The 27,116-nt window shown below is 53.6% G+C and overlaps 2 protein-coding genes across 4 annotated transcripts in view; one reads left to right on the top strand and one right to left on the bottom strand.

Annotated features, from left to right (window-relative positions):
• Window positions 1-27,116, bottom strand: part of GOLGA7 (golgin A7) — a 128,285-nt gene that overhangs the window by 80,435 nt on the left and 20,734 nt on the right. The window lies entirely within an intron of this gene.
• Window positions 6,678-27,116, top strand: part of ZMAT4 (zinc finger matrin-type 4) — a 179,750-nt gene continuing 159,311 nt past the window's right edge. For 2 of the 3 annotated variants that reach the window (XR_012832616.1, XM_075736822.1), the window contains exon 1: window positions 6,678-6,728. Coding sequence is in view for 1 of the 3 variants with exons in the window: in XM_075736822.1 (XP_075592937.1) it covers window positions 6,720-6,728 (9 nt within the window). In the remaining 2 variants the exon portion in view is untranslated. Of the gene's footprint in view, window positions 6,729-21,602; window positions 21,809-27,116 lie in introns of those variants that run through there. The other variant, XM_075736823.1, reaches the window with a different exon arrangement.

Here is a 27,116-nt window from a genome sequence, read left to right on the forward strand (position 1 = left end):
TGCTGATGGATGTTTAGCTCAGGCATGGAGCCAAATGTAATGTCGTCCTTCCGAAACTGTAGGGTTGCTGATGACCGAGAACACAAACCCTTGTTCAGGTCCAGAAGAGCCTGGCTATCCACAGAGTGTGACCTAGCTGGAGAGCGTGCTGCATCTTTGCGTTTCAGCTCTGCTGCAGCATCATTTCGTAGCATAGACTTTTAATGTGTATTTACATCACGGTCAAGTGGTAGCAGCTGGTGCTGGCCCGTTTGGGGGTTGTTTTAGCTGCCCAGTTATGGCATTGTGGCTCAGTGTAGGCTGCTACACTCTGTAGGGTGTCCCCCCAAACCAAGTCTGGGTTACTGGCCCATGGTGAGCTCTCAGTAGCAGCACTGGGTAGTCTGGTGGCCGTGGAGGTAGGCGCTCACTTTGTCTTCCTTTAGCCCGAGTCCCACTGCAGCCCCAGGCACCGGCAAAGCATCCTCCTTGGCAGTAGAGTCAAGAGGTGGATGGAGACTTGAGGCTCCCTGAGGCTCCCGATGTGCCTCCAGCACTAGAGTTACTGACTTGGCTCCCGTGGGCAGAAGGACCAATGTGTCTCTAGAAGACCCGTCACCTTTTGGGATGGGATGCATTCCTATTGTTTAGTTTTGGAGGGCTTTCTGGAGGCTGTCACGGCCTTGCTGTCCAGATGCAGCCTCCTGTATTTACAGGTGTCAGAGGTCAGAGCTTCTCGTGGACTATGCAAACCGAAGGGAGCAGAAGGGGTGGTGCGGGTTCAGCAGCCTGCCAACGGGCATTGCAGGCTTTTGCAGGCCAAGGAAAAGGCCGACTGTGTTTGTGTCTGTTTAAAAAGGCCTGAGAAAAGTGCTCTGGTGTTTTGATGAACACCAGACATCGCACTTGGGATATACCATGCAGCAATGAATCCTTCGTGCGTTGCTAGAAAGGCTATTGTGAAGGCACAGACAGGAGAATGATTCCAAGGAGAGAGGAGTAATGGTTTAATTCAACGCGGAGCCTGGCTGTTTTCCCACTGCCCACATGCCAAAGCAATTAGTGGGCACAAGGCTGTTTTCAGCACGTCCCTGACTGTGGCAGAGCGTGCGAGGGAGATGCGATGTTGATTGGGAGGGAGGTGCCTGAACGCCAGAATAACTCATTCGCGAGAGCGAAGGGAATTGCAGCAGGTTGTAGTGGGTCTGGCAGTTACGGCGGTGGAAGCCTTGGGCTGAAACGGGGCTGCGAGGAAGCAGAGGTGGACCGAAGCAAGGCGAGCGGAGGACAGCACGTCCCGTTTGCCACGCTGCCGCCCTGCGAGCTTCCCCGGTCTCTTCTGTTTGCAGGCCGTCGGCAGAGCCAGTCCCCGGCGCGTTGTCCCGTCTCCGTCACGCTGCAGGCAGTTTGCTGGCCGGGAGCGGAGCGGCCGTGGAGGTGCAGGGCTGTAAGAGCCTTTCCCTCTGCACCCTGCCCTGCAGCGAGCACGGTGGTGGTGGCCGTCCCCGCTCTGCGCTAAAGAGCCTGACGTTACAGCCCTGAGCCCTGGGAAAACACGATCTTTGCGAGGCCCTGGGCTGGCGGTGGGGTCGGGATTGGAAGCGGGGGGCAGAAATGCCACGGCACCGCTGTGCGCGGCCGTCCCGCGCGGTGACAGACGCTTGGATAAGGCGACGAGGCTGCGGCGCGGAGCCAGGACTTGTGCTTGCTCAGCAGTGCGCTTCACCCCCAGTCTTCAGAAAATCTCTAAGAGGAAATTGGATCTAAAATTGTTCTGCCTGACTCCTGGGAGAAGGCCCAGGAGTGAAGGAGGGCCGAGGGAGGGGTCACTCATCACCAGCTCATTAAGGGCAGAAACCCAAAACCCCGGGGAGCGCCGTGCTCGGAGGCAGCCCTCGGCAACGGGTCATCTGCACAAACTCCTCCGCAGCTGCGATTTGGCAGTTGTGAATGCACATTGTGTTGTGCCCCGGAGCCATCTCCAAATCGGGGCGTTTTTATTATTTTTAGCATTACTTTCAAAGTATCCCCTATTTTCGTCCTGCAGGACCAGATCTGAGGTGGTATTTGCTTTTGAAGATGGAAACACTTTGTTTCTGCGAGGTCTCTTGATAGACTTGTGTTGTATTTTCATTTGCATTTTTCATGGATAACTCGGTGTGTGAGTCAGAAAGAGAAAATGAGCTTTGTGCTTGAGACTGTGCATGGCCTGAGGGGAGGAATGTCCCTCACCGATATTACCGTGGCCTGGATGGGATCAGAGTGGGACTGGCAGCTCCGTGCAGAACTGGCCTGGCAGAGGGGACTGACGGGATGGCTGGGTGCAGCCCATGCCAGAAGGTGTCCTGCTGCCCGCTCGGGGCAGGAGGATGCACCAGGGAAAAGGCAGAGCATACACCTGGCAGTTTTCCCTGAGCATCCTCTCCTGGCAGTGTCAGCATCCTGCACCTGCAGGCACGCCGCCCTGGGGAGTTGCTCAGCTGGTAAAGGATTCCCTCTTTTCACCAGCGAGCATCCTTCCCCTGCTCTGCCCCTATGGTGCAGCTGCTTATTTTCAAAAAGGAAGAGGGAAGGAACCATTTGCACCCTCCGAGCCACCCCGCATCCCTTCTCCCCACTGCCCTGATTTGCACATCAATGTCCTCTCCCTTGTGGGGTGAATTCAGAAAAGCCACATTTGCACTTGAATATCCAAATAACATATGGGCAAGCAGTTGATGTCTCAATCCGTTTCCAAGGCTCACTACTATAAGCACTTAACTTTACCCTTGCCCAGATGTGCGTGCGTTTTATGTGCTGCGCATAAAAAGGCAGAAATTGCACGGGGTGGAATGTGTTGGAATTGGCACTTTGGAAAATGCACACTCTGCTGGAATGTGCTAACATCCAGCTCGCACAGAAGGGCAATTAACTCTATTTATGTTCATGAGACTGAATCTAAAACTGGCTTCAGAAAGCAGCTCACTCACATTAAAGGGCTTTATAATCATTATGCTCAAGTCTTTCTTTTGAAAACATTTTCAGTTTCTTAAACAGTTAGGATATTTATAAAATATGGCATCAATTACTACATATTTCTTTATTCACGCTGATTATACAACCTATAATTACACTTAAGCCTCTTATTTGTATATCATGGCAGCATTAAGAAAAGCTCTGTGATTTGTCTGCCTGTTATTCTTTCCAAATAGCAGAGGGCTGCAGTCTCTCCCCTCCTTCAGAGAATTAACGGGGTTGTGTGGCCCAAACAGCATGCCAGGTGTCTGCTCCCCCCCCGGCCAGAACGTGCAGGCTGAGGCTGACAATTTATCATGACAGGTAAAATCGGCTTCATCTTGTTTGAATTCCAAGCGCTATGTTTACAGCCAGCTTCTCCCAATCATTTACTAACAGGGAAATATTTTCCTGGATCCCTTTTGCTTGCTGTAAAACGGGCTCAGCATTGGAATAATTAAACCGTGTTGCGGTCCGTCATTAGGAAAGATAGCGTGGGCTCCCGCTGCTGTTAGCTGTGCTGCCGGTGCAGCGCTGGGGACGCCGCGCGCTGCGCTGGGACTCTGCTCCGGTAGCATCCGCCACAGGGATGGTAAAGGTGTCCTGGCTGCTGAAGTATTGCTGGTGATCGGTTTGTACCTCCTTGTCTTAAGTGGTTGAAATTAAGGACCCTGCCTGGATGAGGAAAACCAGCTGTGCCCTTTGGAAGGCGGCGTTGGCTTGGTTTGAAATAGCTTGGCTCTTGTCGTGGCTCTCGTTAACGTCTGTTAGGGTTTCACTCGGCGTTGAAGTCTTACTGCTTGCGCGTAATTTCCTCCTTGAAATCTGCTTATTACAGATGAGACAGATCCCCCCCGCGCCGGCTCCTGCTGAGCCAGAGCAGCTGATGGCACCAGCTCCTCCCTGGCATTGCGGTGACTTGCAGGGGCCTGGGGACACGGCGGTTAAACCCCAGGCTGAGCCTGGGGCTGACTTGAGGGAACTCTCTGCAGTGGGAAACCTGTCAAAAACCCGCTCTCCTGCGCTCTGCCCTCTGAACAGCAGCTGATGTTTCCTTGGCAAGCAGTTACTGGGTCTCCTTGCAGACTGGGGTCCTGGAAAACTTTTCTTTTTGAGCCACAAAAGGTTCCCACCCTTTTGGGCAGCACAAGCAGGGCATAGAGCTGGACTGTGGAAGAGAAAAAAAACCCTCTGAACGCACAACATAAACAAGAGCTATCATGGCTGAACTTCTGGTTTCTTTTCGACAAGGTAAATGGGAGAAGGAAACGAGCACTTTGAAAAGGAGAAGCAATTGGTTTTGGAGCATCGTTTGTGACAAGGCAAATGCTCTGGACAAATTTCAGATTGATTCTGTGCAAAGATGGGAGACAAATTGCTCTCTGAAGGACAGTCACCTTCCACGCACTAACGTCAGCAGCTACGTTACAGCCGGCATGTTTCTGCAGGAGAAAATACTGACTAACCCTATTTTCAGCTATTGAAATACAGTATCTTCAGAAAGGCCTGGAAACACACTTCTGGTTTGTGGAGCTGCAATGTTTGTCAGACCCTTTCACGGCCAGATAAATGCTTTGGGCTCTAAGTCTAGCATCACCTCTCTGCAGACAAGTAACCAGATCCCCATCTTTTGGGGATGGGATCCTCGCAACGGGATCTGGGTTTGGTGGGAGCCTCGTTGGCTGCAGGCAAGGTCTGGGAACCCAGCGTGCGTTGGGGAGGAGGTGGCTCCTAATTCTCATGATGCAAGCGGGAGAAAAGTCAGCAGCGGTGAAATTATGCTTGGCAGTTGTCAGCAAACACGGGTACGGGACGAGCATCTCCCGGAGTGCTGCTGGGAGATGGTGCAGTTACCAGCTCGCCGTATAAAACCTTGTATGAACAAAGTGATTGAGAGGTGGACTAGCTAAAGAGGAAGGATGGTCCTGTGGGACTGGGCCTTGGTTATTCCAGCTTAATTTTGGATTTGTTACATGAGCATGGGAAAGAACTGCCCGTGGAAGGAGAGGAATGCCAAGGCTCTTTCCGTACTGCAGTTTCCCTATACCACAGCGGAAAGAGCCCGGTTTGCCTGCACAGGCTGAGCCCACAAGCCCTCTGTAGAGCTCAACAGGGCCCTGACACCCCTGTAAGAGACTCATTTCTGAAGCAAACCCAGAGACAGAGCGTCCCAAAGGTACAGCACCAGCACTGAGCCCTGTTCCCGGGGAGGCTGCGCTGGGAAAGCCTCGCTGAAGCCAGTCACTGTTGAAGCCGAAGGCTGTACAGCTCGTGCCGCGCGGTCCTTCCCAGAGAGGACCGAAAGTGCAGGGCAGGGGGGAAAAAACGCAGTTAAGGATTGATAGCATGTATAGTAAAGGGAACTGCCTGGAAATAGTGACAAGCTTTTTCTGAGAGGTACAAAGAAACGATCATGTGAGAAGTCTGCTATGATAATTATATGAACCGTGCCTGTAAATTATACTAATAAATCCACTGAGGTCCCTAGCTTGTTTCTAAAACTATGGGAGCAAGTCAGTGTTTAATCAAATGTCAAAGCAAGCTCTGGCTGGGATTAGTAAAAGGTGTGGCAAGACGCAGCAGATGCTGTGTTCGGTGAGTTCAGGGTACGGGATCGGACCAGAGAGAGGTGTCTGCTCAGAGGGACGCCCGTGGGAATCTGTCCCTGTAGATGCACTATGCTCTGTCACGTTGTTCTGGTTAAGCTAGTATTGTGGTGTACGAGCACATTAACGCCTTTTAAGGGATTTTACCTTTAAGTGAGGACTGTGGAAAGGAAGCAAAGAAATGTCTACTTGCCCTGCTTCAGGTCTCACCACAATTTTCCGATGCACGTGCCTGGCACCGTAGGGGTTAAGAGAGCAGAGCACTGAAATTTCAGTGCATAAAGAAACTCCCTTGCAGTGGACGAGGCGTTGTACACAGCTTTCCTTGTTATGCTTGACAGATGTACAACAATAGACAATGAGTCAAAGTGGGGAGCCAGAAAAGAGCTCAGGAAAAAACTGCTGAGAATTACTGGCGTGGCTGGGAGAGCAAAGCCCTCCTATCACAGAGCATTGTTCTCCTGGATATAAATCTCAGCTGAAATACGAACACCAGGCTTCCGAGGACTTCCCAAAGCTGGAACGTGCATCATCAATAACCAAACCCAACGTGCCCTGCACAGAATCCTATTTATCACCTTTATGCTGAGGCATGAAAACCCCACCCTGCAAGGCTGGGATGACGGACTGACTTCCAACTGGTGGTAAAATCGGGGTCAAGCAACAGGAAGGGCTGGAGGAGGAGGTAGCATGCTTTTCTTGATAGCAGCAACGGCCGGGGCATGTGCCTGCAGCTTTCCTGCAGCTCACAAAGGCCCCAACGAGCACATCCTACACAAAGCTGGTGTGGCAATGCTGTGAGTCAGGGCTCGGTTAAGGTCACCAGATAGTGAATGTTTTGGGGCAGGATTGTCTCGTGCCTGAAAGCACAACGCAGCATCACCTCTAACCCTTCGATGGTGGCTCTGCCCTTTATCTTGGGTGTAAGCAGGACCTGTGCTTAACTCCATTTCTGCTAAGTGCTTCCTTCCTGTCCCACGTGGAGCCAGCGCCAAATCTTGTTGTGAACGCATCTTTTGCACGCCCTTTGACGTGTCTATATAACACGCGAGGTCCCCAGGCCAAGGGCATTTCTGTGCTTAGCTAGGACAGTGAAACCATGCCTCGTTTACTTGGATAGGGGTGTCCGCTGAGATAAGGATGGCAGCGGTAAGTACACAAGGTGTTACCCCAACACAAAGCACACCCTCCTCGCTTTAGCCGAGGAGGAATTCTCAATTTGTCCCAGTAAAGTTCCTGCAACCTGGAACATATGACTGGAGACGACTGAAGAACAAGCCAACTGAAAACGGACGCTATCTTTGCTCCTTCCGTCACGCAGTAAGAAGCGATGCGTTGTGCTTGTTCTCCCAGATGGCTGGTGATAGTTTTCCGCAGATAAGCCTCGCTCTGTAGCTGTTTACAGTCGGCGGCACAGTGACTGTTCCCAGGTGGCAGTCTGGAATTCGTACTGTGCTGGCAAGTTATAAGCTATTGTTTCTCTCCTTGACAGAACGGCTGTGCAAGTCCCAGCGCAGCATGGGCTATGGATTTGCTTGTTCTGTTTATGCCTGTAAAGATTTGCATTGTTTCCGCTGACCTCTGTGCTCGAAATACTTTTTCACTCTTGTGAGACTGGTGCTTGCCTTCTCAGAAAAATCTGCAGGATTGAGAAGGCCGTACAATGAGAGAACTGAAACCCAGTTTCATTTTTTTCCACCCTGTTCTTCTTCAGTGGTCCTTCTGTTCCAGTCAGTGATGAAATAGTAAGTCTGATAACGGATATAGAGCAGGAGCAGACAGATTGGTCCAACTGAGAACTTGAGTCACATCCAAAATCCCTGTGTTTCCCAAGCCACATCTGATCACTGAGGCTCCCCGTTCTCCGTGATTACACCTTCTCTCTTGTCCATAGTCATCCTGTCTTACCTGGGACTTCTCCTAAGCACCCTCGTACGGCTCTTCTGGCTCCCGCTGCGCGTGTTTGGTGTAGGTTGAGATACTTCGGGAAAGGAGAAGGGCATCCTCTACTTATCCAGGCAGGTACACAGATGCCTTTCCGCATCTGAACAAGGTCCTTGCTCCTTCAGGCAGAATAGCTTAGCTCTGGCTGGGAACCCAGAGGTTCCTGCTCCTTGATGAGCATCTCATAATACCTGAACTGTTTCCTCAAAATAAAAGGGACTTAATGGCAGGATACTTGTATCACTTTTGTGCAAATATCAGATTACAGTCTAGAAACCAAATTGTCTGCAATTACACGACTGAATTAAAGGGAAGACAGAGAGCAGCACATAAAATATGAACGAGGTTCATTGTTTGCCTGCAGATATTAAAATTTCTCCAGTTCAGCCTCAGAAAAGCACTGTTGTGTCTTCCAGAGTGGTACAAAATTTGATCTGCTCCTGCTTTCAGCTTTGGGATGGAGCCTGAAATTAATTCCCTGCAGCTCACCTTACTTTATGAATAAGAGGAGCTCCTCCTGCAGTACCTGTGCTGAGAAAAAACAGGCGGGAATGCTGCTGGAGCTGTACACCGGGACTGAGAGTGATCCTGGAGCTCGGAGATGTTTCTCCCAGCCTGGCAGGGTGCTGGCTGTCCGGGAGCAGATGCTGCTAGGGGAATGGGAAGCATGCACGTGGTAAACTGCACTAAAGCAGAATGCCCCAAACTCCTCTGGTTTATATTTGACCCTCCAAAATGCAATTTTCCCTATTTAAGGCATGTAGCAGGAGGAATTATTTAGCAGCAGGAAAGCATACGAGCAGTCAAATGTGGTTTGCCCTGAATTACACCGCAGCTTTTGACTCGGATCCCTCGTGCGGCTGGGCCGTTGGTGCTCACACCTCCGGCCAGCACCCCTGACTCTCACCAATCCCGCTGGAGAGATTCCTTTAAGGGCTTAAGCAGAGAGACTGGAAGCTGGGTTTGTAACTTTGATCGGTTTGGGGCATCATCTTGCAGGACCGTACCTGGGCGTCAGGAAGCCACCTGAGGCTGATGCCAGCCTTGCTGCAGAGGCCGTTTCCTATTTTCGAAGCCACTCCTTGTGGGAGTTGGTGGAGGTCTGGAGGGTGAAGGCATCCCGCTTCCCCCCCCCCACCCCGCTTCCCCCCGCTCCCCATCCCATGGGAAGCTGCAGCGGAGACTTTCCCATGGCTCCATCTCCCTTTCGGGGTGCGGGCAGCCCTTTCCTCCCCAAAGGCACCGGGCTCTGCAAGGCGGCCGGAGCTCCGGGCTGGACCCGCTCCCCCCGCTGCCGGGAGGGTGCCGCGGCCCCCGGGGAGGGTGGCTCAGGACCCTCCACCCAGCACCTGCTACCCGCGGTGCCCAGCACCGACCCTACCCCGCCGGGTTGCGGGAAATCAGGGGGTTTTTCACCCCAAACCGGCCCGGGCGCGCCGCGGGGTGGCGCGTTTGTCTCGGAAACGTACATCGCGCAGGGACCGCCCCGTCCCCCCCCCCCCCCACGCGTGTCCCGGGCGTGGCGGTGCTGAGCTGTGCCCCCCGCAGCTGTGGGTGCTGGTGGTGCAGCTCTGCCCCGCCTGGGAGGCGAGGGATGCTGCCACGGGGTCCTCCTCCTGCTCTGGGACCTCTGAAGTCCTTCTCGCCTCAGCTTGGGGCCTTTTTAATTCCTTTTTTTATTATTATTTGTAATTGCGGCTCTTGAGAGAATCTCGGCCAGATGAATTTGTCCCAGAATACTGCATTTTTTTAAAAAAGAATAAGTCAAAATGCTAGAAGCAGCTCTTTGCGTGTCCTCTGCCCGGATAATAACGTGTAAAATGATTTATGCTGAGAGCATCGTGATGCTGGTGAGAAATTGCTTCTGAATTTTGCACATCTCCTGTTTTGCAGTATCAGGTGCAGCAGTCAAAAGTTTCCATTCCGGTCCAATTAGGATGGTGCTTCTTTACGGCATAACCAATCTGGACATACAAGCTGCTTCTTTATTCATTTCACTAATTGCTTGCGGCTGTTAAAGCTTTTCCTACTTTAAAAAAAAAAAAAAAGGTAAAAGTCAATCCCCAGAAAATTCAGAAATTGATAACAGTATGCTGGAAGGAATGGAGACGAGAAGACTTGATTTGTAATTTGTGGCCTAATAAGCTAATTAGGAAGGAACAAAAAATAAGGGAAGATTTCCTGGTTTTATTTAACATCTGTGCTGGGAACGGGGCTGGTGTCCAAGTGGGTTGTGCCTGCGAACACCCGGCCCGTCGGGGCTCTGGCAGCAGCCTGCCACGGCACCTTGCCTGCGCCTGGGATGGGCAGAGGATGGTCCGGCAGCCGGGGAGCAGGCGGTGACCGATCTCTGCTGAGCTCATCTGCTGTGGGTGAGTTGAGCATCCGGCTCCCCCGGAGTCTGTTGCCTTTTCCTGGGGCATAAGGAAAATCACAGTCTGTGCCTGAGGCCACCACGCTGCTGTCCTGCTGCGGCCGGCTTCTTTGGAGCGGTCTCCGGCACCTCCCCGAAGCCGGGCAGGATCAGGCCATCCGTCCCCGTGAAGCTTGACGTGTAGCTGGAGTAACGTACTTGAACATCCGTGCTCTTCCAACATCCCGTGGGGCAGCCGTGAGCACAGACAAGGAAAAAAGCTTGTCATGTGGGTATGGTACATCCAAGTAAGACCCTGTGAAAAAGGGAGGGCAGTCCCTGAGATGTGTTGTGATTTTCTTTAGCTCTGTGCGGTGTTTCTCCTCACCTCGTCTGATACGAATGTGCTCTTCATCTCCTCGGTGGAGAACAGGCTATCGTACCAAAAGTCATTAAGTTATGGGGCCTGCAGCAAGGCTTAATGACAATTTAAATTAGGAACCTGAGTTGTGGCATGGTAACACTAAAGTGCATGCTATAATTAGGAAGACAGCAATTTCCCCGTGACCTTTTATTTTTAAAGTGTTTTAAATGGCCCAGTCTCGTCTGCAAAGCTCCCTCCCCGCGTTAGAACTTTCTAATGTGGGTCGTGCCTCTGCTGTTTGCAGGTGGCACAGTACAGAATCTGCATTTTTTGTTTTCAAAGTTAAAGTGTCTTTGAAATATGATTTTGCACCTAACGCGGAATGTAATAAAAAGACTTTAAAGAGCTGCTGACGCCTCGCGGAAAACTGAAAAACATTCTGTTGAGAAACAATTCTGCCGGGCTGTCTTATCTGCTGTTCCCTTTGCTCATTTTTGATAGCAAGGGGCACTATAAATATACATAGTTATACATAAAAATGAGAAACCTTGGCAACCAAATAGAAGGTTAGTTGTTTTCTCCTGTTCATTCACTATGGGCAGGTGGGTGAGGGGAGACAGAGTTCATCAGCTGGCATTTCATCTTTACAGCTGCCGGACTGATGCTGTGGCCATTGGAGCGTTGGACTGAAAGGGAGGGGTGTACCAGTGGCTTATTTTGTCCTAGAGGTATTTGTTAACCCTCTAAAAATAGCGGCGGTGGTTTCTGGGCCACCCTGGCAAGGTTGTTTGTGGAACAGAAATGAAGTGACGCTTCGGAGCCGGAGGACGGGAGCTGCCATATGGCGATGGGGGCCACGTCCCTCTCGGCGGCAGCGGGGCCGGCAGCCGCGCGTCGCAGCTTCCCCGGGGAAGGCGTGAGAAACGCGGCGGCGCAAGGCTGTGGGATGGCTGCCCTTGCGCCCGCTTTCCTTTTCCGCTCTCCGGGGCTGCGCTGACCCACGGCGGTGTCACATCGGGCTGCTCTGACCCAGCACTGTCACCCGGAGGGTGCTGGCAGGGCGATGCCCCACAGGAGCCAGGTGCGTGGGCTGCAGGGACCGTTTCCCTGTGCCGACAGCCGAAACCCACAGCAATTCCTTTAACCTGAGCTGCAGGACCTAACGCATTGCCTTGCAAAACTGACAGATTTGTTATTGCCTTAAATTAGACCCGACAAAGGGCAGGATCTCTGCTGCAAGGAGTGACTTGCCTTGTTTCCAAATGACTGGGCAAAATAACTTGCCTGATCCCTTCCCTTCCGATAGCTCTTGCAAAGAAATGCTGGTTTAGAAGCCCAGCAGAGTCTGCTGAGTGGTGCTTAGGCGCTTGGACAGCGGAGAGAAAAATCTGGCTCTTGGAGCCCAGGCAGCACAGGGAAGCTGGGGCACATCGCCGGGGACCTGCAGGTCGAAACTTTCAGTGCCGCGGTTGCTGAACAAAGTGCTCCTTGGCTGTTAAGTTTTCCATTCATTTTCCCAAGCAAATTATGCACCTGCCATGTCCTCAGGAGAAAACATTTGTTTTTTTCCACAGCCATCAACCGTTCCGAAAATGGAGAGTTATTCCTTGGAATTGTGAAATGCCGTATAGGTATGTTCTGCACCGAGCAATCCAGCCATGCAAACTGGGTGAGTGGGCTCAGACGTCTGCACAGTGTCATTCCCCTGTCACCAACTGATGGTGGTATAATTAGAAAAGTCATTAATCCTTGCTCAGCAGTGCTAGAAACTATTTATAGCAAGGCAGGCGAACAGTACCCTGCATATTAGGCCAGGGTGGGTATGGATATTATTCGTGGTGCCATATGCATTGTGGGGCCCAAATGGGAGAAAGTAATTTGCTTCTGGGAGGGAAATTCCCTTTCTGGCCATATGCAGACAGATGCAAGCTGTCCACTCTGACCAAGGTATCGCCCTTGGGACTTACCACAGGGGATCGCTTTGGACATCCCCCGTAGGCTGTCACCATCCGAGGCTTTGGGGTCCTGGTGGGAGTCCTGTCCTGACCCCCCAGCAGCCAAGGCAGAGCACAGGGCTGGAGCAGGTCCCAGTCAAGGAACAGTAACAAATCGACTCGGCTCTCCTTCTCCCCAGTGTCCCCAGGGAAAGGCTCTGAAAGCAATCCAAATGGCCCTTCTGATAAATTAGCAGTGACAAACAATATCTGACAGCCTGTTGTTAATACTTACGCCTTGGGACTGGGCTGGCTGATTGCTGATGTGTGTTCGTCTCTTGTCCACGGAGCTGGAGAGCGTTTAGATAGCGTTCCACAGCAGCGAGCACCCTTAGCACCTGATACACAGAACGCAAACCTGGGAGATGCTTGAGACTGCCTGGGGAGGATAATGGAGCAAGTGTTTGTGTGGCTGCTTGTAAAGCAAGCCGAATGTGCCGTGCCTCGGCAACGGAGGTCCAGGCAAGCCTTGTTCGGTGTCGGGAAAACACCGGTACTGATAATCCGGTGAGAGAAGGGGCCTTTGCAGCGGTGCAGTGCACGCGGAGCCGATGTCAGGTTTTGCGCAGAAGGATGCGTGGGCAGAGCTCCCGTGTTGCGACGTGCTCCCTTCCTAACAAGGTTGCCCCATCTCCCTGCTGAGCCAGCTCTGCCGATCTGTTGTGGGGCGATCCTCCAGCAGCACCGCAGCCCACATAGGGCGACCAGTTACAGGGTAACTGGGGTCCATTTAAGCAATGAACACCCAGTTTTCCCTCTCCTGGGTGCTCAGGATTGCACAGGTGTGCTGTCTGCTGGGCTTTCTGGGGAGGAAGGCTCCTGTGGGTGCCTGCCCAGCTGGTCTGCATCTCCCCTCAGTGTGGGCTGTCCTGGCAGACCACTGATAGCCACTGATTCTGCCCAGCCCCAGCTGCTCCTTGTGCTGGTGGTGCTGCTGCTGCTGCTGCAGTGGAGGGCAGGGGAAAGCAGAGCAGGGAGCGCGCTGCTATGTCTGTGCTCGTGTCTGGGGCTGGGAGCTTGTGCCCAGCTTCCACCCACCGTCTCCTTACGTCTGGTCTCAGCCATCAGGGAGATTTCAGGATGCTTTGGCAGGTAAGGGTTTGTTACTCACTTCTCTTCCCACTCAGGGACTCCTGAGACAGCTGTATCTGTTCTGCTCTGTGTGTTATCACTCTCTAACTCTAGATTAATGCTAGTGGTGTGGGCAGAGAGATTGGTCCCTGTGTCTCTAAGCCAGAGGAAAAACTGGGGTGTTAGCAATGCTTAGTGAGCTACGGGCCAAGCAAGGCCATTATTTACAAGCTTCCGAGATGCAGCTCAGCCTGGGCTGAGGTCCACGTTTTCCCTGTGCAAGAGCCAATCTTTCCGCCAGGCTTTCCGCTCGAGGGGGTCCATCTCCAGGCTGTCTCCCAGCGCCGGGGCTTTTCCCTCTGTGCCAAACCTCGGCTGCCCGCTGATGGCTCCCTGCACAAGGGCAGCTCTTGTGCTAGTCTGCTGTAAAAGGGTGGGAGAAACTCCAAACGGTATGAAGCAGCAAGGAGAGGGTGCAAGGAAGGACCGCTGGATGTTAAATAGCGCACGAGGAGCCCGCAGAACTGGCGTAGAGGTAGCGGTTGCTGGGAAGTGGAGTGTTGCAGGCAGCTGCAGGAGCGGGTGTTGGCGAGCGCTGGGGGACCCTGCGATGTTGTGCTGGGGTCAGTTGAGGTGGCGGCGTTCAGAGAAATGCTCCTGTTGTCAAGTGAAACACTTCACTGGGTTTTGCCTAGCGAGGCGCAAATTGCATGTCTGTGTGCTGGCAGTCAGGCGTCGGGGTAACCACAGGGGAAATATGTTTCTGTCCGGGCTCGCTGCATCTTCCAGGCTTTGCTGTGAGGATTTCTCAGAAGAAAGCGTAAAATTATTTTAGCCTCTGAGATTAGTGGACCGAGCCCTCCCATCCTCAGGGAGAGGACTGAAATGCCTTGCAAAGAGTCCTGGTGTGCAGCTGGCTTCCCTCTGCCTCGTCTGGGGTTCAGCTGCTGGGGTGTGCACCGGGGAGGTGGGAAAGGACCTGTTGAAAATGTGGCCACCGCTGTTTTGTAATTGAGGGAAGTCCCCAGTGCTGGCTTTGGCTGACAAAAGCGGAGCTCAGGCTCTACTCTGTGCCCATGGTTTGCCTGGATGATAAAAGGTGACCTCGGAAATTGCATTTCCAAACATCTTCCCCTATCTGTGAACGATGGCATTGTTCCCAGTGTTTCAGGCTGGGACTGCCTGGGGCTCTTTGTTTAAGCTCCCTGGGTGATGCAATTCTTATGCACAGAGCTAAAGATGCTCTGCCAGAGTCTGAGATCCTGGAAGGCGGCTACAGTTCAGCCTTTTGTTATCCGGAGGATTAAAAACTGCAGTTGAGGATGAGCTAAGAAAAATCAAAGTAACCTATCTAGGGACATCCCGCAGACATGTTTAACAGTGTGACGGAGCCGGGGTCAGCCACTAGTTCAGGTTGTTTCAAGCAGCACGAGGTGGCAGAAGGGCCCGCAAACCTCAATGAAGAAGCACGTAGTACTTTAAACACACTTAGCAAACTTTGTTTTGCAACAAACCTGCTGCTGCCCGCTCTAATTTCACTGTTGAATGTCAGGAGAGGAGAAGTCTAAAGAGCGTCATGCCTCAGAAGAGGCTCGGAGCTGTTACCGTCTCGAAGGAATAGGGGCTGCCCGGGTCCAAGGAGGGCTGCTGGCTGCGGGGAGGGTGGGCAGCCGGCCGAGACCCCGGGCTGCGGCAGCGCTGGTCTGCTGGGCAAAAACTGGGGAGCGGCTGGGGAGCGGCACTGGAGGCAGGGCAGAGCAGAAGGAGCCTTGTGTGGGGCAAGCGTAAAGCATCCGGTGCGGGCACAGCCCTTTCTGATGGGAACTGCAGAGGATTGTCCTGAGAGTGTCCTGGGCGTGCTGGTCTCGGAGCCCGAGCCTCTTACCGTCGTGCCAAATAGCGTTATCTCCCGAGGCAGATCCTCTGCTGCTGAAGGAGATGGACAATGGGGCAGCACGATTAGGGTAACGTTTTCCCCGACTGTAGCTTTACACACCGGCCTTGCTAAGAGAACGGCCTCGCGCTGCGTTTCTGTCTGGGCTCGCTGCATCTTCCAGACTTTGCTGTGAGGATTTCTCAGAAGAAAGCGTAAAATTATTTTAGCCTCTGAGATTAGTGGACCGAGCCTTCCCATCCTCAGGGAGAGGACTGAAATGCCTTTGTGAACTCCGCTACGAACCTTCGCTCAAGCCAACGTCTCCTTTCTCCAGAGACGCTGAGCGGCTGCTGCTCTGTGTTCCGCATCAATCTGCCATCTCCGCTTTAATCGGAAATGGGAATTAGGTTTGGGAGAGGAGCGGCAGCAGAGCCGGAGGCTTTCACCTGCCTGCAGCCTCCTGTGCCGGTGGCGCAGCAGGGAGGGGGAGCGCCAGCAGCTTTGCTCGTCTCATTGGCAATGAGGTCCCAGTTCAGGCAGAGTTTGCTGCAAGGATGTCTCGTAAACAGCGCGCAGGTGACTGTGCCTTTGCCTACGGTTTCCTCTCCTCTTCGCTCCCCCGTGCCTGCTAGCTCAGAAAATGGAATGTGGATAGCGCAGTGTAGCCCAAGGGAGGGAAGGGAAATAGCAAGCGCCGAGAGGAACAGCAGATGTTGCTGCATTGCACAGTAGAGCATCATCTATCCTCTCTCCAGAATTGACTCTGAATCCACAGGCTGACATCGGATTAGTGGCGTTTCAGGGGAAGGCCAGGAAGGATGCCCTTTGCTGTCCCTGGACAGCGTGGCTTTCGCCACACGTCAATTATTTTACTAGAAAGAGACAGAAAGCGGATTCTTAAAGTGCAGAATGCAGCTACTTCCCGCAATCTCCCCTCTGCCTGACAAGGTGACCTACACCTAGCTAGTCCTGGTTATGATGCGCTTGGGCAGAATTTGCGGTGTGCTTTGGCGTGTTCTGATGCGCGGGCACCGAGCTGTGAATGCGCACAGGAGCTGGGCCTGCCTGCGCCTGGGGAAAAACCCGGCTACTAATTTTACTTTATTTCCCTTCCACCCAGTGCCTTTGCCGTGCCCCTTGACCTGTGTGGTGACTGCTAATTAAGAAAATGGCTTTAAAGACAGCGGGTTTCTCTTTTTTTTTTTTTTTTTTTTTTTTCCCCCCCCTCCTTTGGGGAAAGGAGGGGTAAACTGAGCTTTAGTTCTGCGGGGCCTGGTTTTCATTTATCCTCTGGCCGCATCGTGCCACAAGTTACGCTCCCACATTTTCCATAGTGCTAACGTGTAGCCTTAGCACAAAGGAGAACCAAAGCAATGGTTTGTTCTCCTGGGCAGCAAAGCAACGTGGAGCTGTGCTTACAGCTGGGACAAAAATCTTGTTTATTTCTGGAGATTTTTATAATTATTCACTGAGCTATGTAGCGCCTCAGGAACCGGATGTCACAGCAAAGCAGTAGATTAGTAGCAGACAGTCAGACTCGGGCGTTTTGTTGGGGGAAAATCAGGTTTCCGTTTTTTGGCAGAGCATCCCGGGTGCCCAGCCCGCCAGCTTAGGCGTGCTCGTGTCGGCGCAGAAGGCAGCATGCCTCGTGGCGCTGGGCTTTGGGGTCACCCCCCGTCCCGTCCTGCGTGGGGGCTGCCCCTTGTCCCCTGAGCGAGATCCGTTGGGAGGCGTTCGGAAGGGCGAGGGGCTCGTCCCCTCTGGTGAGGGGCAAGGTGGAGGGTGCGGGGTTTATCCTGACTCCTCGAGGCCGTACCTCTCCCCTCTGGGGCTTTTGCGTTTGTGTTGTCCATGTCTTTAGCCTGCATCAGCACTGCAAAGGTTGCCGCAGGACTCCGGGGAATTACACCAGTCTGGAAGCATGAAATGCCACGCCAACGCCGAGTGTTCGTTAAGCATACTTTAGGCTGGACCTGCATGACCACGTTTGACGTGCCTAAGCAAGCGAGAACATTCAAGAGTTGAGTGACTGGTTCTTGTATCCTGAGTGCGCTGATGTGGAGAGGAATCCACCTGGAAAAAGGCGTTCCTGTTGCCAGCGCAGAGGTGAACGGAAGGATGCAAGCTCAAAGCCTCTGGGTACCAGGGCAGGGGTATTTAGTTGTCCTTGCTGCTGTCTGTGCAGAGCAGAACCCTGATTCGGAGGGTACGACGCTCTGTTTGCTGCCCCGCGGTTGGGGGCTCCCCGTTGCAGCTGGAGCCGTGCGGTGCTGCGTGCTGTGCGGGGGGCTGTTCCTTTCGCAGCGCCGCGGCGGGGGGGGGGGGGGGGGGGGGGGGGGCTTGGCTCGCTGCGCATCCTGAGGTTTACGCCAATTAATTGCTGACCAGATAACAGTTCTGTATTTAATTGGCGGTTGAAAAATGTTTTGCTGAAAGGCCCTGTGGGGTGATGATTTCTGCGCCAACGTGCTCGCTATGGACAGCGCTTAGCTCGGCCTTTGGGAGGAAGCAGGGCTGGTGAAAGAGGCAAATTAATCACTGTGACTGCCCACCAGAGTCAAATTAGAGAGAAATGGATTTTTTCTTTTTGGAAGGGAAAAATGTAGTGTTCCCATAAAAACACAAAGAATGTGAAGTATTTCATAGCTGTTACATATGTGAGAGGAAGGACAAGCTTCCTCTGGGTGAGGAGGTTGGATGGGAAATTCAATTATTCACTCAGCTGCAGGGCTGTCGGCATCTACCTGCAAGCAAAGGAAGGTTTGTGCCTCCCTCTCGAGGCACGGCGTAACTGCTGCCCTTTGCAGGTTGGGATTTCTAGCAGGGGCTGTGCGTGCTCTGCTCCCGGGCAGCTCTCTGGCAGCAGGGACGTGCGGTGATGAGGTGTGAGAGCAAAGAGGTCTCCCAGACCGTGCCCACCGACGGAAATGGGCTGGACCTGGCCTCGCCGGGCTACTCCAGGAGGGCAAAATGCCCTTGGAGGCTCATGAAATGCTGGAGCCCTCGGGTTTAGCATGTGTAAACAGCCGCTGAGGGCTTGCAGCCTGTGCAGAATCAGGCTGTGCGTGCTGGCGAGAGGTATATCCGTGCAGGTGGCACGTGAACATCTCGAGAACCCATCCCGGGATGTCAGTCAGACCGTTTCCTTCCCAGCCGGCGGCAGCTTGTTGACCTCACTCCTCTGTCCTGATCTCCTGCTTCCCATAGGCACCGTCCAAGGCAGCGCAGCCTGTCCAGAGCCTTTCCCCGGAGGAAACGGCTCCAGTTTGTGCTCTGCTTTGTTCCGTGGCTGCGGTAACCTCTCATTCGTTGGAGAATAAGATGTTAAAATGCCTTTGAAAATGATCAAACCTTTCAGCTTCACTACTGTGATTAATCAATCACAGCTGCTGCTTTACAGCTCTGTGTTTTGATGCGTTTCAGGTTGCTCCAAAGTTAGCCCAGCTCAGGGCCAGTAAACACATTCCTGAGCCCTGGCAGGATGCTGGGCTGGAGCAAAAGCTGAATTTTCCAGTGCTGCACTTTGTTCAAAGCCAAAGCTGCCCAAGTCTATCGGGGAGAGCCATGGGGCAGCCTTTTTCTTTGGCACAAAGGAGGGCAATAAAGAATTACTCCTCATTATTTTCTGCAAAAGAGAGTTCCGCTCAAAGGCGTTTTTGTCGGGAGAGCCTCGTGTGGTCTCCCCAGAGCTGTGGCGTGCTGCGCCGGGGATGCTGCCAGGCTCTCGGGGAGCATTTGGGGCTTTGCAGCCCCAGGGAGAGGAAAGGCTCTCGGTTCCCGTGTGGTAAGAGCAGCCTCCGCACGGCAGGCGTGCTTCCTCCGGGCGGCAGGGAGCCGTGCAGCCTGCTGCTCCGGGCTTTGGCTATCTCCATTTATTTCTCTGCTGAGTGTGCAGAGCTCTGTCTCTGGACTGGCCTGGGTTTTCCCAGCTGCCTGTTTTTGGGGTGATGGGGCGGTCACAGCCGTATCGTCAAGGCAGCCGAGTGCCCCCGAAGCTGGTGGCGCAGAGCTTCTTCCGGCAACGGTGCGTGAACGCCCTCGTGTCCCTTTCTGGTGGCTGGGGAACGGGCAGCATCCCGAAATGCCCACTGGGTCAGGGGGCCGCAGGTGAAGGTGAAGAAAGGCAGCTGGTGCTCTGCCACAGATGGGGTGAGCGTGCTAGGTGCTTAGAGGGGTGCACCTTGAAAAATTTTACAGGATTTATTAATTTGTGAGTTATTTCCAACATTTCTTGTGCTGATGCTGCCCTTACAAGGGAGCATGGGATGCTCCTGGGAATTATATAATCCTAAAAAAAAAAAAAAGGTGAGGAAGAGATTTAAGAAATCTCTCTTCGCTGGATGGCAGCTGCATCATTGCAAATATTTTCTGATGTGCCCTTCTTAGCACTGAAGTATCTGAGGCTCCAGGTGGCAGCTCTAAGGAGTTTGTGTCAATTTTGGAGGCTTAGATGTATGGCTTAAATGTTCCTTAGCAGTTATTTTTTTACAGCTAAAGAGCCAAGCAGGATCATGAAGCATCACAGCTCAGATAGTTTGTAAAACTGCTGTCAAGCAGATTAAGCTGGAAATGGAAAAATTGCTGGTGAAGTCTTTTCTTTCTAACGTTTGTGTGATAGAGGGTGATTTTAAAGTCCGTTTCACCACCGGGCTCCAGATACCCGGTAGCAAAAGTGTGGCAGCGGGGCTCTGCCAGCTGCCTTGCACAAACAAAATCCCTGAGCCTGTCTGTCTGCAAAGTAGATTTAATAGAAACAAATGAAGCTAAACAGACTCACTTCTTAAAGGTACTCCAGACAACCCCGCTCCCTTAGCTCTAACTGACCTGTAAGTGCCTGGAGACCTCTCACCCAGGGTACCAGCCCGATTTTACTATTACTCTGTTATGTACGCAGCGTACGCTTCCAATAAAGCGTAATACTTAAGATACAACATTTTTATCAGGCTGTGGCGAAAGTGATACCTAGACAGCAGAGCTCTTTCGTGAGAAAAGGGGGAGGTCAGTAATGGCTTTGATTAGCCAAATGTTCAGAAGGGGAATGAAGCGTGCTCGGCTTTACCCATAAAGGCGCCTTTCCACATCTCGGTATGCGAGGTGAGTATCCCCCAGTTCCTCCAGGGTGTAACCCCCTATTGCTTTGAGCTGCAAAGATCTTCGAGGCATCTCCCCTCCCCTGCAAGAGACCCAGCACCCTCAACCCTGCTGAGTGACGTTATGGGAACAGAGGGAGGGGAAGCACAGCCACATTAACTGCCTTTCTCCTTGTTGTTTGCGTGTGCATCACGGGCTGGAAACGTCACCTCGCAAGGCCTGGAGCACAACCTCTCTCTGCTCCATCACGTCCCCGTTTCTTACCTAACCTGCAAGTACTAAGGCTCGTGTGCTGGTAAACGAGGTGCCTGCCAATTCAGCAAAGCTGGGACAGAAACTCTCTCTGCGGCACCAAGCCGGTCCTCACCCTCCTTATTTCATTGTAAGCCGAAAGGAGATGACACTGCCCCTAAAGCGTTGGGTTGGCAGAGGGAAGGTGAATGGGATTGTGCCTCTCTACACCCTGGTTTTCCGGACTTTCGGTCTGAACTCTGAAGTGGCTTTGCCTGGAGGATGTTGTGGGCAAAAAATAAGGAAAGTTATCTCTTTTTAGATTCAGCTGTTACTGGATTTCAGAGTGGGGAGATTGGTTTGGTTTAAGCCTGGCTGTGCATTACAGGCTCCTGGGCACGTGCGCGTGGTGGTGTATTAGGTATTGTCTCCTCATCGCCTACGGTTTGCGAGGATCTGCATCCCCCCAATTTCTCCTTCCCCTGTTCGTTGCTTTGCCCTCCTCTGCTCTGCCCTGGCCTTGGGCACTTGTTCATTGGCTTCTGCATCCCACCAGCCCTGTCTAGGGGAGGCCGTGACTGCCCTTTGGCTGAAGACGAACCCGTCCCGTTCCCTTTGGTATCTGCTCTCTTCAGGCCGCTGCTTTGAGAAAGCTGTTCCTGCCCTTCGTCCCCGCGCGGGGGGCTTGCCTCCCGCTGTCCCTCGATCGGGCGCCTGCAGCGCCAGGCGTGCTCGCTCCGTAAATCCAGGGTATTAAAATAAGTGCGTCATCTGCAAAAGCATGAACCTGAAAGTAAATACCGTTCCCCCTCCCGGAGCCTGCGATAGCCTTCACAGCCTCTGCCCTGCCCATCAGATTTGCGCATCCTTCTATTTTCGCAGCGAGGAAGATCTCGCTCAGGTGCGTCGGTGGAGGCTGCGTGGGGCGGTTTTGCCTTCCCCTGCCCTGCCGAGCCTCCCCAAGACCCAGGGCCTGCCTCGGGCCGTGGGAATCCGGCCTGGGGAAGCTGTTGGTGCCAGCGGGAGCTGGATGCGGAGGGAGGCTACCGGGCCCGGTGCAGCCTTGCAGAGCACGGCGGGAGCCAATCGCTGCTGCTAGGGGTGGAGCTGGAGCGGCGGCGGAGAATCGCCCAGCGCTTTCCCAGCACACTTGGCCTGGGCTGCTGGAAGAGCCGGTCGGGGGAGGGGAGGGGGGGGGGGGAGGAGAACCGTGCTCGCAGCTCCAAGCGGGAGCCTTTCCCTGGCAGCATCGCGGGAGCAGCTCCGCTGTCCCCCGGCGCGACAAGCCCAGCCGGCGGCACAAAGGTACCGATCCATCCCTGCCGGCTTGAGCCGGGCTCGTCGCTCGAGTCCGTTGATTAGAGTTGGAGGAAAGTTTACTGGGAAATCAGAGCCGCTTTAACGACAGCGTCTGTGGGAGAGTCAGCGGGAGGTGATGATCTCCGTACGCTCGCTGGGATCGGTTGCCGAGCGGTTTGGGTAACGCGAGCGCTGCTGCGGATGGGGAGCCTGGGGTTTTGGGGGGCCGACCTGCGTGGGGGAGCCGGTGTCTGCGCTGGCTGCGACACCCCCAGGCCCGCAGCGGGAGGTCGGAGATGCCCAGCGTACGCTGTGCCCGTGGTCCAGCCCCGTGGCAGGTGTGGGAATATTTTCCCAGTGGAGTTTTTACTGAAGGCAGCATCCACCTGTGAGCGGTGCCCGCAGCCGGGCAGGCCTCTCGGTGCGGCAGCCCCTGTGAAGGACGGTCAGTGGAAATTCGGGGTGCTTTTACTGAACGGACTCGGTGCAGGTGTCCCCACAGTCCAGCGTGGGAACGGGAGCTCCTAGGGCTGCGGGATGCCAGCGTGGATGTCTGCAGATGCAGGAAAACAAGCTTATTCTCTCTGTTGTTTGGGAAGTTTGGAGAACTTCCCAAGTCAGCGCTGCTTAGAGAGCAAAAGCACATTTCCAGGAAGGCAGCTGAGCACGGGGAGCTGGGACTGCCGTCCCTGGGGACAGCCCTGACCCGACTCACTGCAGCACCCAAGGGGAAGGCAGCTGCCAGCCCGTACAGCCGCTTGTCGCTGGCAAAGCAGGATCAGTCTTTGCATCTCTGTGGGGCTGGCTGGCCCCGTGTGTTGCGCTGGAGTCGTCCGTAGGTCGGTCTGAGAGCCAAAGCAAAACCTGTCCCTTACGCAGCACGAGCGAGGTGACAGCTGCCCTGGGCTGCATGAAAGATCTCTAGTAACTGACCCCTGAGCCACCTGAATTGCTGGCGATCCGTATCCATTGATGAGCAATACAAGACCTGGGCAGTGCCGCCTCGGTTCCTGATGTTAAACATGCTCCGATTGCTGCCCTTTGGGCAGCCGCGCGCTCCTTTTGCCCTCCTCTGATGTAGGAGTGACCTTAGCGTGCAGTACTGGGTGAAGAACAAGGTTTGCAAAGCCTTAAGGAGACAGTTAAAAATCACCAGCTTGCATGTTCTGCATGAGTTTGTGCTGTTGGCTCTTGCATGAGCACGTGCAATCCATCTGCAAAACACAAAACAACGGGCTGTGGAATGTAAGAGGTGAGCCCGGCGGAGCGGGGGGATGCTGCGGGAGCGGGGGGGACGCTGGACGGAAAGGTTTCAGCTTGGGGCTCTCGTCGTTCCACAGGAAAGGGACGGTGACCTGGAGCATCTCCTGCCACTTCTCCTTGCGCTGTGCTGTGGGGCAGGCAATGGCAGGGACTCGATAAACAATTTTGTAAGAGGTATTTTGATAAAGGTTGCTAGACAGTGACTCATCTACTGTAGGAAGGGACAGGAGGGAGGGGCAGCACAGGAGCTTTCTAGAGTAAAAATGGGTCTTTCCCTCTGATTTTATCAGAAACAGGAGGGCAGGAATCTTTTATTACTCCCAGAACAGCGTAGACCTGTCGATTATAAACCTCCTAATCCCAGTGCCCCCTGCATCTGCTCCAGCGCCTCCTACATCCCTTTCCCTGGGGAGGATCCTGCCTTCTGACCATGTCCTGGGGTGGGACTGTTCCAAAATTCAAATTGATTTCCACCCCAACCCTCCAACTGATTTTATTTGATCATTCTTAGTCCCTTCTGAGTCACTCCAAATAATTAATCCTTGTCCCTTCGTAGCAGTTTGCACCACATTTCTGTGTGTGCACTGAGCCGATTTGGATGTGCACGTTTCAGAAGTCGCTTCCCTTGGCTCTGAGTTGCACTGTCTTAACTTCCCTCCTGCACCCAGCCTTCCTCCCTCGGGCTTTTCTGCCCTGCTTTACCCTCCGGTCCTGAAAAGCCCAGAGGAGGAGGAGTGCTGCTGCGTTTCCACTTTTCCCAGGTGTGCTATAGAGCACGTGGGATAGCCCTGAGAGCCCTCCCCAGCTCTTCACAGCATTGCTGACTAACCCTTCTTGAAAAAGGGCTGTCTGCGTATGGAGATGTTTTGCCTGGATCTGGTTTGTTTGCTGCTCCCAGTTTGCAAAGGAATTGGCGCAGCCAGTTGGTCCTTGCTGACTTAGCACCTTACTCCCGGTGAGCGGCCCGGCTTTCTCTGGGTGGCTTTACGGCTGGGTGTATGGCACTGCACCACCTAACTCCCCCTCTTCGTGCTCGGAGATTTACCCGGGAATGCTGATGGCCAGGGGAGGGGAAAAAAATCCCCAAACCCACCCACACGCAGCCCCGCGCCCCCACGTCAGTGATCAAATATAGACAATAATAGTGGGGATTTTTTGAGAATTATTCCTTTGCAAGAAGCAACTTTTGACCAAAAGTCAGCATCTCTTTCAGACCTGTGAGTCTCTAATCAGACCCTTTTTCATTGCAAGGTGTTCCTCAGAGTTGAGAGGGCTTCCAGAAGCCCCTCGGAAATTGCTGTAGGGTCTGGGACGGCCAGGCCAGGCAAGGCTGGGGCAGCGGGTGGCCTGGGCGCTGTCAGATCTGGGCGTCTCGCTTTATCTGGGTTAAGCTCCCAAGGAAGGAGGTGTGACTTGAGATCCAGAACTGGTTTGAGAGATCAGAACTGGGCCAATTTCTAGGCCAAAATGGGGCCGCTGGTGTTCCCGAGGGTGGATTTGGGTACAGAGATGGATGAAGGTCAAGGCTCCCACCTCCCTCCATTGCACAGATGCCCTCCTCCCCTGAACGCCGAGGGAGTCATCTCCCCGACGGCTGCCGAGCAGGTAGCAGGACATATGGAAGCTTTATTATTCCTTACGAAGTGTGAAAACCAGCCCTTGCTGAAGAGTTCTGGAGTTACGTAGTGCAGACGGGGCAGCCCCCAGGAATAGCAGCAGCTTCAGGAAACGAGGGGGAAGGCTTTCCTCCACACCATGCCAGCTTCTCCTCTGCAGAGAGCATTTACTGTGTTTGCATCCACTGAAGGAGGGTTTGACAGAGCCAGGCTTTGCTGTATTGGTTTTGCAGCTGTGACCTTCAGGCAGCTTGTGGATGAGACTGGGAGAGGCGCTGGCTTAGTGGGACGGTGCAGCTTTACCCCTTTGTTTCAATTCTCCCGCAATTTATTGGGCGCTTTGTTGGCACCGCGTTCAATGTCCCCTGCCTTCCAGGGAAGGACGTGCCAAATGCTCGTTTCCAGACTCGCTGGGGTGGCGGAGAGGCGAGCCCGGGCAGCGTGCAGGTCGTGAGGCACCCGTGCCACCGTGGGCTGCCGGAGGCTCCTTGTGCCCTGGCCAGGATGCAGCAGAGACCGATGCCCAAACGGCATCCTGCTCTTTCCTGCAGCGTATTTGAGCAATTTAGTTAAGTGGGTCCTTAATCTATAGGCATATACGCGGGTAAGTTTAAGAAGTCATACGTGTTTTTCTGGGCTGTGGCTTTTGTGGGAGCTGTGTATAGGAAAACAAAAGAGTTTTCCCAGGGTTGCTTGTGCTTCGCTGTCTGCTCGTGCCCGTTCAGCCTGGCTCTTGCACGAGAGCGTTTGGGTCTTTGTGCTTCTGGTCACCTTGCAACAGACGCAGGCGGTGATTTCTGTTCCCTCTGCTTTTGCGCCTCGTTCTGCTGACAGCTGCATTTCTCCTCAGCTCGGAGGTGTGAACGCTTCTACCTGCCACCACCTTCTGCTCCTGCGGAGCAGGGAGATGGCATTTTGCAGGGGACCGGAGGGGGAGCCACGCCATTCGCTTCTTCATTTATTAATTAGAAAGAAATAAAGTTGCAGAGAGATCAGATTTTGAGAAAGACCCAGAGTTCCAAAATGCTCCCAGAGGATAGATCCCTAATTGCTCTCTAATTGCATTAGAGTTTAATTTGTTGTTGTTTTTACTGTAATGTTCCCATTTTTCTCAACAGTTTGCTTTGTTCCATTAACTAGAAATGGCTGGAGATGAATATTCTCAATATTAAAACTTGCCTGTTGTGCCATGCCTGACAGCTTTTAGGCCTTTAATGTGCTGGCAGGGGACGCCGGTGGCTTAGCCTGCCTTGGCTGTGACGCTCCCCGTGCTGTCATGCGCGTGGCGCAGCGTTCGCCCCCGTGACAGCGTTTTGCCCGCGTGCGTGAGCTTCAGTCCTGGGAGTTTTCGCAAGACTTTGCGGATCTGGTGACACCAAGTCCAAGGGTCTGTTGGCCTGTGAGTAAGGTAGGGTCGGTCCCCCGGGCAGCGTTACTGCAGGCGGTCGCTCGGCCGTGCAGCACCGCAGGGCACCAGGGCGGACGGCGTGGTTTGCAGATGTGCCGGGCAGATGTGCCGGGCAGAGGATGGGGATGCGGCAGGAGGGAGAGAGCTCGCACGGGTTGCGAGGGGCTTGCTCTCGAGCAGGGCATCGCTTTTGGAGGGAGGTGGGTGCACGGTGGGCGGCGAGGGCTGTCATGGGAGAGCGCCGTGTCTCACCTGGGGCTGTGTGCGCTGGCTCCTGTTGCCCCTCGGCATCTATGGGATGAGAGGGAAATCGGAAGGCGGGTGGTGGTTGCTGTCCTCCTTCCAGGACAGGACAAAAAGCTGAGCCGAGCTCGCCCCGGAGCAGCTCACAGGCAGCAGCACTTCAAAGGGCTCGTTTAATCCATTTCTCCAGAGCACAGAGGGGGAGCAGGTCTGGAAATGCAACCAGGAAGCTTCAAAAAGGGCTTTCAGGAGCTTCATTTGGAAAGCAATAGGGGAGAAGAATATCACTCCTCTTAATTCTGAAGCAGAAATATATTTATTTTTACTTGTTAAAGGGGAACTGGGGTAGAAGATGTAGTTAAGCTTGGACCTGCTTCTTGCCAATACGTGCTTGTTGGCAAATCCTCAAGGCGGGAGAACATAAATAAACCTTTCCAGTACATCAGCCTCTGCACTTGAGGCCCCAGAGGTATCACCCGTCTCCCCCTTTGATCTACTTGCCTATATATCACATACATATTACGTGCCTGTGTATCACACAGGCTACCTGAACAAGGCCCCGACTGCCCACGAGCCGAGCGTGATGGAGCCGCGCGTGTGGCTCTCAAAAAGCCGCGTCAACCCTAGGAGATGCAGGGAACTGCACTGTGAACTTAAAACTGCTCCTAAATTTGATGCAACCGCTTAAAAACAGTGGGTGGACTTGGTGGCAAAGTGAGACGTTGGTATTTGAAGCTGTCTTGAAGGATACAGCCACAGACATGACACCCAGCAGCTAGCTGCG

Source organism: Balearica regulorum, chromosome 27 (assembly GCF_011004875.1).
Source record: "Balearica regulorum gibbericeps isolate bBalReg1 chromosome 27, bBalReg1.pri, whole genome shotgun sequence".
Lineage (NCBI taxonomy): Eukaryota > Metazoa > Chordata > Aves > Gruiformes > Gruidae > Balearica > Balearica regulorum.